This window comes from Crocodylus siamensis, chromosome 4, assembly GCF_052110815.1.
Source record: "Crocodylus siamensis isolate JL-2025a chromosome 4, ASM5211081v1, whole genome shotgun sequence".
NCBI lineage: Eukaryota > Metazoa > Chordata > Crocodylia > Crocodylidae > Crocodylus > Crocodylus siamensis.
In genome coordinates, this window is record NC_143398.1 from 235,996,960 (window position 1) to 236,009,441 (window position 12,482).

The 12,482-nt window shown below is 48.6% G+C and overlaps 1 protein-coding gene across 2 annotated transcripts in view; it reads left to right on the forward strand.

Annotated features, from left to right (window-relative positions):
* Positions 1-10,019, forward strand: part of STEAP3 (STEAP3 metalloreductase) — a 34,604-nt gene extending 24,585 nt beyond the window's left edge. For both annotated transcript variants that reach the window (XM_090045910.1, XM_090045909.1), the window contains exon 5: positions 6,102-10,019. In XM_090045910.1, coding sequence (XP_089902036.1) covers positions 6,102-6,392 — 291 coding nt within the window. In that variant the 3' untranslated portion in view covers positions 6,393-10,019. The remainder of the gene's footprint in view (positions 1-6,101) is intronic.
* The last annotated feature ends 2,463 nt before the right edge of the window (positions 10,020-12,482 follow it).

Here is a 12,482-nt window from a genome sequence, read left to right on the forward strand (position 1 = left end):
ACTGCCTGGGCCCAGCCCCAGCTGGCACCACTGCCGTGGCTGGCCCCAGCCCAGTGCCACCGCCGGGCCGGGGCTGTCCCTGCACTGCCGATGGCCCCAGGCCCAGCCACATGCTGGCGACAGACCTGGCCCCAGCCAGCACCACTGCGGCCACCAGCCCCAACCCAGTGCTGCTGCCAGGCCGGGGCCGTGGACCTATGCAGGCCCTGGCCCCATCCTGGCACTGCCTATGGCCCTAGCCCGTGCTGTCAGCAGGCCCAGCCCCAGCCCTCAGCGCACCAGCCCCAACCCAGTTCCACTGCCGGGCCAGGGCCATCAGCAGCATCAGGATGGGGCCGGGGCTGGGGCTCGCACAGGGCCCAGCCCCAGCCAGCACCATTGCCACCGCCTGGCCTGGCAGCAGCACTAGACTGGGGCAGGTGGTGGTGCCAGCCGGGGCCAGGCTCACCAGCAGCATGGGCCGGGGCAATCGGCAATGCCAGGATGGGGCTGTGTACATGAGTATGTGGGGGCGTGGTCCTTAGCCATGTGCTGCTGGTGAGCTCAGCCCCTGCTGGCACCATGGTTGCGGGCTGCCCTAGCCTAATGCCACTCCCAGGCCAGGACTGTCGGCAGTGCTGGGATGGGGCCGGGCACGGGCCCCGCTCATGCCTTGACCCCATCGTGATGCTGCCAACTGCCCCAGCAGCCAGGCCTAGGCTCTAGCCATGGAAGTGGTGCCAGCTGCTGGCAGGCCCAGGCCTGGCCCCAGCCCTCACCACTGGCACCGCCAGCCCCAGCACAGTGCCGCTGTCAGGCCAGGGTTGTCAGCAGCGTCACCGACCCAGGAAGTTGGAAGCCCTGCTGCAAGCAGCCTGGGCCCCGTGGCTATCAGCAGCTGCCCAGAACCTGGGTCGGCTGCAGCTGGGAGGCTGAAACAGCTGCTGCCTCCTGGCCCCGGCCCCAGCTGCCTCCCAGCCCCAGATCCAGCCCTGGGCTCCGGGAAGGCACCAGAGACCGGCAATGCTCTCCACTGTGCTGCCCTTGCCGCTGCTCTGTGTGAAACCCGGCACAGCGGGGGGGCACAGAAAGCTGCCTGCCGCTCTAAGCTCCCCACTGCCCTGGCTACACTTGCCCTGCAGGCGGGGGCATCAGCAAGGGGCTCAATCCTGCGTGCTGCCCGCACTGCTCCCATGCACACAGGAGAAGTGTAACCCAGGCGGCGTGGAGCTTGCCGCAGCAGGCAGCTTCCCTGTGCAGGACCCAGGCCTGGGAGGGCAGCAGAGCTGGGAGCGCAGCATGTGTGAGGGCAGCACAGCAGGTATCTGCTGCCTCCCTGGAGCCCAGGGCTGGGGCTGGGAGGCAGCAGCTGGTCCAGGTGCCAGGTAGCTGCTGATAACCACAGAGCCTGGGCTGGGGGGCGAGGGGCAGCAGGGCTGGGGAGCAGGGGCTTTGGGTGGGGGGGCAAGGGGCACAAGCCGGGCATCCTGCCATGTACCCCCTGCCCTTGTTTTGTTTTTTTGGCATGCCGGCACTCCAGCACCTTCCAAAGCAGGCATTGTGGACGGTTTTGGCACTCCGGCCAAAAATCATTGCCTATCCCTGGACTAGCCTATCAAGCTAAAAACAGACAGCTGGCTTGATTCAAATTTGAGTATTTTATCTTGCAGCAAACCCCAGACCTTACAGATGGACAAAACCCATTTTCCCATATTAAGTACCTGTGAATTATCTGAATTGGCACTTTGCCTTGGAATAATCACAGTTAATTTGAGTTAATTGCTATTTAAGCTTCATGTGTAGATGACTGTCTGTCAACTGTTTTGATGCAAGCCATACCCCAAACCAATCAGAGCTACATTAAACTGGTTGTGCCTCTTTAGTCTCCAAGGGGCTACAACCAGCTTGGAAAGATATGCCTGTGTAAGAAGCTATCCCTGTCCTCTTTTTCCCAGGTTTTGATCAATCAGGACTGCTTCAAATGAAACAGCTGCTTATAGTCTTTCTCACTATGAGGATGATTAGGCACTGGAATAGGCTACTTAGAGAAGTGGTAGAATATACATCCCTGGACATTTTCAAGAGCAGGTTAGACAGACACTTGGCTAGGATGGGCTGGTCAGGGACGATCCTGCCTAGAGCAGGGGACTAGATCAGCATTCTTCAACATGTAGATCACGACTAAAAAGCGGGTTGCAAACATATATGAAAAGGTCCCAAACAAACTTTAAAAATGGATCAACAAACTTACATGAGAAACCGTGGCTTTTCCCTTGCAGGCTGTTACAGTTCCAGTCTGCAAGGGGCTGCTTGCCGCCCCCACCCACATCCCCGCTAGCCCACATACCCACCCCCTCCCCACACACTAGGGGGCTGGGGCTGGAGCCTGGGGGTGGGGGGCAGCATGTTGGGAGTGAAGCGCACTGGGTCGGCACTGCTCATCAGTGTTTACAAGTGGGTCCGGGTACAAAAAGTTTGAGAACCACTGGAGATGACCTCATGTGCTCCCTTCCAGCCCTACTTTTCTATAATCCTATGAAGCTCTCTGTACATAACTAGGGCCCTGAGAAAATCGCAGTTTTGCAGACTGTGCAGATACCATGACATTCTCCCCACACCATGATTTTTAAGGGTTGTGAGCATAGGCCAGGGCTAATGGGGCTTAGCCCCTGCAAACATGGAGCAGCGGTGGCAGCGCAGAGGCTCCACCCCAGTGTGTGGGCTCTGGACAGCTGCAACACGGGGAGAGGCACGCATAGACACAGGTGTGGAGCCTGCACACAGCCAGGACTGCAGCCAGACAGCATGCGGAGCACTGCCCACCACTGCAGGCAAGTCAGGGAAGGAGAAGGGGTCAGGGTGCAGATCAAGACCCCTACAGTTAGGGAGGGTGTGGGGCAGGGCCTGGGGCAAATGGGGCCCTGAGGCTGGGGTGGGTTGCGGGATGGTCGGAGCCGTGGGTGGCTCATCCAGGGGTGCAGGGGCCTTCTGCTGCTGTGTGCACCCCGAGGGAGGCACAGGGGGCATGCATGCCCCAGATCTGTGCATGGGGCATCGCAGAGGCAGGCTGCCGCTGCCCCTGCCTCAGGAGCCCGGCAGCAGCAAGCACGTGGCATCGCGCACAGCAGCCAGCTCCCGAGGTAGCGGGGCGCAGAGCCCAGCCCACAGCAGCAGCCTGCCTCTGCTCCACACACAACTCGGGGGGCTTGGGCCTCCTGTAGGGAGTACACAGTGGTGGGAGCCCCCCCCCGCCCCGTGTCTCTGGATGAGCTACCCAGGCTCCAGCCATCCCACCACCCGCTCCAGGTCCCCATTCACCCCTGCTCCTGTCTCTGCCCCACTCCCTCCCTCACTGTGGGGGCCTTGATCTGCCTCCCCCCCACACCCCTTTCCCGACTTGCCTGCTGTGGTGGGCAGTGCTGCACACGCCGTCTGGCTGCAGTCCTGGTTCCCAAACTCCCCAAAGACAGACACTGCCTTATCCAGCACAGAAAATACTGGCACATTAAATGGTGCCCCAGCTACAAACTAATCAATTGACTTCAAGAACCAGCACTGTGTTAGGTTAGGAACACCGGCAAACCAGAACAAGCATCTTCAGGACATCTGACAGACCATTAGGCCAATAGCATTAAATCAACACTGGCTTGTGCAACCTTGCGTGTATGCCGCAGACTGACCTGGTATTGTAACTTGTATTGGACTTGGACACACTAGGCCAGTGATTGCCAGCCAGGTGCCGTGGCATCCTGAGGAGCCGGGGGATTCTTTGAAGGCTGCCACGCGATGTTAACGGCGTTTGGTGTGCAAACTTGGTTTACAAAATAAACCAGAGATTTCAAACAGGAGTCCACAGGGTTAACAACATTCTGACCTGCTATGGTTTTTCTGAGCAATAGAAAAACTGTTCTGTTCATCTTCTGTAGTCAAAAAACTGAGAGCCACTATTTTTCGAGGGGTGCCTCGAGTCTAAAAAAGGTTGAGAACCGCTGCACTGGGCAGTGCTGTCACATCCATGGTTTTAGTGAGGCTAGCGCTTCATCCAGTAGAGGGCATTAGTATACAACACACATACCCATGCACCATAAGACAGACGGACAGAGTTCAGTACGACTCCCGTGGCGAACAGAAGGCTCCTATTGACTGCAGTGGGAGCTGGATCAGTCTCAAGCAGCGCATTGTCACCGGTGCTTATTTGTGCAGCTAATGAATTGGCCCATTGTTGTGCTCCGAGGAATTCCTAGTGTTGTTTTGGACCACGTTCCAGACTTCTCTGGATTTCTTGCCAGTGAGTGTTTTAGTTTCATGCCATTGAACGGCAGGTTGTTTTGCATTTGATATGAACTGAGCCACTGATACGTTGTCTCCTTGTCTTCTGTACCCACTAATTTCCACTTCTGTCTTCCCCTTCTGCCTTCTTCAACAAGCTGTTTAAAAAGAAACTGCAATGAAACAAATTAATCAGCTCCAGCCTCGAGTGTTAGCCATGAAAACCCTTTCGGATTAACTCTCTGAAAAAATACTTTGCCTAATGCATAAAGTTATGGCTACGCTTGAACTTTACTTTGTAATTTTTTTTTTTTTCCGATTTTAAATCTTCTCTGAAAGATTAGTCACAAGCTGGTACTTCCTGCCACTTTTCACCCAGGGATTTTTGGCTGTCGGTGAGAGCTAACAGTAGATAAATGATGTATGAGCCATGATGACTCGATTCCTGCTGCTAGAAGCATTATATATTTCAACTGCAATCAGAGTATATTCCAGCTAGTTATCATTCTTAATTTTCCAAGTACTGTAAAATGAATCTTTCCCCTCCTAGCTTGCAGTGCTTGTTCTCTAGTAGGCTTAGAAATGTGTTGTGGCTTTTGGTTGGTAGGTAGGTGGGTAGAGAAGGAGAGCTGGCCAGGGTAAGGAGAGTGGGCTAGGAGACAGGGCACGAGAACTGAAGTCAGAAGACTTCAATTCAGCTCGTAGCGCAATCACAAATTTCCAGCCTGGGCCTGGCTAAGTTCCTTATGTGTAATATAGGGAAAATATTTCTCTCTCTTGAAACAAGGTTGTGAGGCCCCAACACCACAGTGAACACAGTTAGGTAAGTACCCTGCTATGATCCACTTGTACAAAAGCACACCCTAGAGAATGTCTTTCTCCTCCAACTCCCAGTCCTCCTAAAAACCTACTTAATTACCCCTCAGGGACTGAGGTAATTAATTTTAAAAGCAGCAAGTTCCCAACAAAGCTTTCTTCTCCGACAGGCCAGTTTGTCACTCCTTCCCCTTTTTTGGCTCCTAGCCTTTCTGTCATAGGCTCCTGCTGCTTTGGGAGGGCAGTATTTCTTATCACTAGCAAGCCATCAACCAAGACTTCAATGAAGTGTAAGTGTTTATTGCCTGTGCCGGTACAGTGACAGATCTCAGCAAAGATGGGGGTGGCAAGCACGCAACCACCTTCCCGAGTCTGCAGGCATGCTCCAAACTGGAAATACATCAGCGAGGCCTCCATCTCCAGTTGCCTTGAGAAGCCCTGGGATCAACCGTGGAGTGGCTTCCCTGGGGCTGGAGCCTTCCTGAAGGCTCGGGTGCTTAGGGCTTGCTGCAATGGTCAGGAGCACACCTAGGACCTGCCACCAGGAAGATTACAGGCAAACTTTGAAATGGCCTGAAGCACCTGGCACAGGTTCAGCAGTCTTGCAAAACAGACAGCTTATTAAATGTGGCTCATAAACACTATAGTAGGCCCAGAGGACTTGCCCCAGTTCCAGTCATCAGTGGCACCAGTGCAGACTTGTTGTGTAAACCGTTGCATAATTTTAAACCCTCAGCCTCTGCATGCCCAAGTTGAGGATAACATCTACTCACAGGTTGTGAGAATGAATAACTATACGTTGTTCTCAAGATATTTATCTTTTCTGAGGACAGCCCAGCCCTGATGGCAACTCTCCCTGGGAACAGGTTTTGGGTGCGTTAGGTATTATGTTCTCTGGGCACCAGATGTGTTTTTCTGCATCAGAGCCTGTATCAAGGTGCTGTTTCATATGTGCTTAGCATTGCTGCCATGAGAGTTGCTGTTAGAAGTTCAGCACCCTACTAAATATTATTTGCTGCTTTTTCTTCTTTTTTTAGTCCACCCTGGGATTTATTGCTTTGGTCATCAGCACCCTTCACACGCTCACCTACGGATGGACAAGGGCCTTTGATGAAAACCAATACAAATTCTATTTGCCTCCAACCTATACCCTGACACTACTGGTGCCATGTACTGTCATCCTTGCTAAAGTCTTCTTTCTCTTGCCCTGTGTCCGCCAAAGACTGCTTCGTATCAGGAGGGGCTGGGAAAAGGGTAGGTATGTGAAATTCACCCTGCCCAGTGCAACTGGGGAGTTTTCAAGTGGAGAAACTTCCAGTAACGTGTAACAAGGCACTTCTTCTTGGGAAAGATAACAAAGCACTATGAAGATTTCTAGAGTTCAGCTGTATATGTTTGGTATAATTGTATTGTGGGTAACTATAGGCATCTTCGGTGACTTTAGAAAATCAATCACCACGGAACTAGTTTATGCAGAAGTATTTAAAGTATATTGCTGATTTCCTAGTAAATTGTTGCCTTAAAAATCACCATGACACTGGAGCTAGCTGCTCCGGATATAGACAGAATGAATACTAAGGAAGTCTAGAGGTTGCAGTGGTTAGTTGGGAATATAGATGGTGGTACACTGTACTGGTATTCTCTACTGCAGCCCCATCTACACCCACAGGATTTAAATGCTTATTTTAAGTGGAAGAGGGTATAGACTTTCTTCTTGCCCTCACTCCATGAGGGCAAGGAAATCCATTTCTAGATGACCCGGGAAAAGAAAGCCTGAATCTATTGAACTGAAAAGACGGCTCTGAGATGTGCGGTGGGGTTTTTTTGTTTTTTATGGTTTTTTCTTTCCCCATCACCGGGGAGTGGACATGAAGGTGAATGAGGACAAGGTAAGTTTTGCCCTTAACTGTTCCAGTTATGCAGCAGAAATGTCCAGGTACTTTGCAAGTTGTTGGAGAAGCTTCTGAAGCTGACCCAGGGACTCAGCAAACTAGAGAGCAAATCTAACTAGCCCCTGCTTTCGAGGGCAAACTGGGCATTTCTGCTTCTGCAAATAGGGTCAGTGTAGGTGCATATAAGCGGATATGGAAAAGATGATCTCTTTCCAAAGGCAGTAAAAGCATTAGGTTCTGAAAGTCAATAATGTGCCCAAAGTGCATTTATACCTTAAAATAATCCATGGGGGCTATTACTGTCACATGTTCTCAGTTTTTATGAAACCAAAGTTGTATGCATGACCTAGTAGCGGAAAAAACACAGACCTAAATTTTCCAAAAGGACTCGCAGCCTTGCAATACTAATTCAGAGCATTGGGGAACTAGTGGCTAGCAGAGCAAAATGCAAGAACTGAGGTCAGGTGGTTCAAAACTACTCTCTCCATTGGATCCAAAACATTTCCAACAGTTTCTACAGCAGCAGCTTTCACTACCAATGAAGACAAAGCAAAACGTTCGTATCAAGGATGCAACTTGTTATTCCATCACCAGGTCTCAATCATGGAAAGGGCAGAGATCAGTGACACGTGATGGGCCTGATTCTCCGCAGCCCTGCACACTGAAAAATTCTTCAGGGACAGGTCCAAGGGACTGAATAGATTTGATTTTGATGGAGTTTGGGGGGCCTAAATATGAGTTAGGCTTGCTTTGCACAGGGCTCATGGCCACAGAGAACAATGGAGAACTAAATCTTATTGTTCTTTCTCTTCCCTCTGTTCACCATCCATTTGAACACTTGGAGCCAGGTCCCATTCTGCCTCTTAGACATCTCAGTAGGCCTAGACACCCAAGAGTGATCCTGCCTGAGCCCCTAAAAACCATTAACACATCTACTTTGGTAACAGGCTGCTACCAAGCTGTAAGACTGTCACAGAAAGCAGCAAAGAAAAGGACAGACTCACTTTTTGCACTAATGGATTGTCAGGGTCTTGAGCAGAGTGGAATAGAATCCCACTTAGACACATCACTTCACTTACACATTTAGTAGTTGCATAAGAATCTGGCTGCTGCCCTTTATCACAATGATCCTTCAGCCTGTGGGCAGTACAGGTTCATGTTTCACCCTGAATGGCAATACAGAATGGTGCTTTACAGACTTGCAGGGAGAGGCAGTTGAGTGCTAGAGACACAGGGAGATTGTCTTAGGAAACAGATGATAGGAACTGGTTGCAATAGCTTGGTTTTCCTACAAAAGAACAGACTATATAGGTCAGTGCTGGATAGTGCCAAGAAGACACATGTTAAATACCTCAAAAGTGGGAGGATTTTTAAAAGCAGCAGTGCAGCGTTAAAGTGTCAGCAGTGGCAATGACTTTCCAACTCCACAGACCAGGGATAATAACCCAGAATTTCTGTTGTTTCAAAAGGACAGCCTTGAAATCTCTAAACAACCCCTTTTTTCTTACTAAATAAAAGGAAATGAGAGTAAGTGAGAGAAAATGAGGATTTCACCATCAATAATTTGGTTGTAAGACGGGACGTGTCGTGCATTCCTGCTGTGTCTTTCAGGGCAAATCGGATTATCCCAAACCTCTGTGCTCCAATTGTAATCTGCTAAAATTGCTCACAAAAGCAAATAGACTTGGCAGCAGTATAAGCAATCACCCGGCAAACAATAGCTTCTGCAGGGATTTGAGTCGGTGCAGGTGGGGAGGGGAGAGGAACTCCATTCACTTCAGTTTAACTCTGTTTGGAGGCAACTTCGCATTCAGCAGGATTGTTCATTCCAGCTTCCTGTTCAATTCTCTTATCAGGCAAAGCTGACATAAAGAGTGCCACTTTTCACGTTTTCTGGCTAACAGAAGGTACCCTGATCCCAATGTCTTCTCTCACAATTAAGTTTCCTCTCTCTCCTCTTTAGCAGGTAACCTGGCAGAAATACCTCATTAGCCAAAAGAGGAGAGGGAGAGAAAGTTATTTGAGATGGAGGCTTTGTCTTCAATGCAAAAGAAGTGTGGCGCTTGACACCAAGAGAACTAGAAGTAAAAACTCAAATACTTCCTCGCTGAAGGCAAAGTTTGCACGATGTGCACTTCTGGCCCACCCTGAAAAAGGCCAGCGTTCCCATTGACATCACAGGCCCTGCTCACATGAGGAAGAGTAAGGGAGTTGGGTACATGCAAACACTTGAGGATCTAGGCATGTCTAAATGGCTTCCCCAGTGCCTCCCACAGCCTTGCTCTCAAAAATCCTCTGCTCACCCGCTCTTGTCTGCACATGGCAAACCTGGAAATGAAGCCATCAAGAGGGTGCCCCCTGCCCACTGTTCAAGCACTTCAGAGACAGATTTCTAGAACATGCTGATGGGCAGGGGAGAGGGGCACCCTTACCGCAGACTCACTGCCTCATTTCTGGGGGAAGAGCAGGAGCGGGGAGGCAAGATTTTCATGAGCGGATACCCTATGGCTTGGCAGGCAGCTGTCTGAGTAGCACACCCACAGCTCTTCAAGACTGAAATGAATCCATGTCTTTCTGTACAGACCATGAAGTCCTTACAAGTGCAACTTTTAAAATGGCACTCTGCTTTGGTGTCTATATACAAATTCCTTGACATGCAACCATTTCGGTAAGTTATTCTGACTTTGTAGAAACAGAAAAGTGGTGAGAAAAATTTGTAAATGATCTTTGCTGTTTTTAAGTTTTTTCCCCACTGCATTATTTGATGCGGATAGGAGGTATGAGTGAAGTTAGCTTAAAGATGTCCTTGTTACATTTTTTGTACTCAAAAATACTATGTGTATATATGTGGATATATATATTTTGCTGCAAAATTTATAGCTGAAACGTATAATCTTTGTATTTTTATTTTCTGTACTGCCTACTTTGTGCCTCTAGAATACATATAAACATACTAAAAAGCTATATAAAAAAACAGGGCCAGTTTAATCTGTCATCATTGGCCTCTTATTCTTATATAGATGTATAAAGATACTATAATGGTCTATAAAATGGTATCACTCATTTGTGCCTACTGTCTTTCTTTCTATAAACAATATAACATTAATCTTAGGCATCTTTCTATTAAATAAAACCCTCAGACAACTGATGTGATTATCCATAATTTAAATATGCAAGAACAGAAAACTCACTACAGCAGTGTTTCTCAACCTTTTTGGGCTCAGGGCACCCTTCATTGGACTAGAGCACCTCTCCACCCCCATAGTTTTTGTGAACTGAGTGGCACCCAATTTGAAAACCTAATTTATATATTACAGCACTTACCTCTTTGCCAAAAGGCTGGGCAGAGGAGTGGGGGTTCTTCTAGAAAGTACAAGCCTGAGCCTGGGCTTAATCTGCCTCTCTCCTCACCCCTCTTATCTCATGGCACCCTTCAAAGGATCTGGTGGCACCCTGCTTAAGAAACACTACTACAGCAAGGAAGTGGTGCCAGTTATTGTCATGAATATGCAGTTAGCAAAACTAATGCTCTGATCTACAATATCCGTTCTTTTGTCTCATGCATATCACAGAATTGTGCACGTTTTTGTATTAGTTGCCTCTGAAATGAGATCTGTTTGTAACTGTGAGGCATAATGGGTGCTGGCTATTCCACAAACATTTGCAGCTCAGGGAAAGTCAAACTTAATGGGGTAATCACAGTTACCTTGATATAAAGAACGAGGGTACAGATGAGTCTGGCTGGCCTACAGAGAAGATGGATGCCATACTTGTCTTTCTGGCCTCCGTTTCTTAAATCACAACTTCATGGAAACGGGATGCCAGGTCCACCAACTTCTAGACCTGCAGTGTAGCATTTTAATGAGCTAATTTGTAAGTTGATTTTAATGAGTTCATTTAAATTCATGTGCTGAAGCTTAACCTCTGCAGGTACAGCTAACTCACTCCTGTATTATAATATGAGGCTTTTAACAGTGCAATTGGTTTCCTATTCTTCAGGGCTTTACTTACAAAGTGATGAATCAAACATGGTTAAATCTGAAGTGAGATACAATTGTTTGCACACTGCTAGAAGATGCTGCCTAGCCTAGAAAAAAAGTGTACTAGCTATGACAAAACCAGTTACAAAATTCTGACGCATCCTGTATCTCAAAATTGAATGCATCAGGTTGGAATCTGCAGGCTTTGAAACAACAGATCTGTTACACTAGGGAAGCTTTGCTTTTATTTTTAACATCACTGCAGATCTGCCATACTAAGTTTCCTGCTGCAAAAAGCTTCTGAGCAGAGGTCAAAGCCAGAGAAGTTCAAATTAAACATGCACTATTCAGTAGGACAGTACAACGTAAGCTTAGCTGCTGTTCTTGTTGTGGGAGCAAATGAATCACTTTCCACTGACTTTTATGGTTGGAAAGGACCAATTATGATCATCTTGACTGATCTGAATAATATCAGCCACTGAATTTGATGAATCCTGCAATGTACCACCCAATGAGCTACAGTTGCACTGAAGCCTCTCAAAAAGACCTCCAGTTTGGACTTATATAGTGGAAGCTGCTTGAAGTCTCTCATTCTTGGATAAGCCATTCTGCTGGCTATTTACCCTCACTGTCAGATATCTGGCCCATATATCTGAGTGGAGTTTATCTAGCTTTGAATTCTTGTTATGCTGCTGTCTGCTGGATGAAAGAGCCCTCTGCTATCAGAGATCTGCACTTAAATAGCTGTTTCATTCAGCACTCCAGAGGCAGGGTGGGAACGCAAAAGTTGAAAGAGAGCCAAGACTGCTTGCTACCAAGCTGCGGTTTCTCCAGGCTCACCTATGAGTAATTACCTGTGACACGGGCCTTCACCTCTAACCATTCATTTGACTCTAGACAAAGTCATTGACTAAAGGCCATTGATCTGAATCTAGTTCATGCCAGACACAGAGCCCAGCATACAAATAGCTTCCCAAACGTATTTTCCCTTTATTCCAACCCCCGGTACAACCCCTGCTGCACAACTGAAGACACTACAAGCCGTTTTCAGATTACTGGAAAATTGTATCATTCAATGGAGGCAGACTTGGAGGCATAGGGACGAATGCAAGGGTAAACTAGTAAACAGACTTTGCATTATTTTCTGATGTTTTCAGTGCATGTTTTTTCCATGCAGGCTCCCATCCAACTTATAGTCAGCCTCTAGCCCTTCAAATCTGGCCCACTGCACATACAGAAATTAGCTTCTGTAAATCAGGACTTCACAAGCCACAGGGCGAATCAGGTGGAGCACAAGAAAGCAAGCTCGGCTGCACCTCACGGGCTGTTTGAGGGACCAAAATCCTGTCCAGGCTACAATAGAAACAATGTAGAAGGCAGGAAGGTAGAAGATGGGCCCCTTCTTCCATCCCTCCCTGGAGCTATCCACAGCCCAGCCTGAAATCTGCTATTTGAGCATCTCCTTGCACAGCCGTTCACCAAGCTGTGCCCCACAAGATGAGAGGCTGAGGCTCATGCCATATTGATGCACAACATACAACAGAGG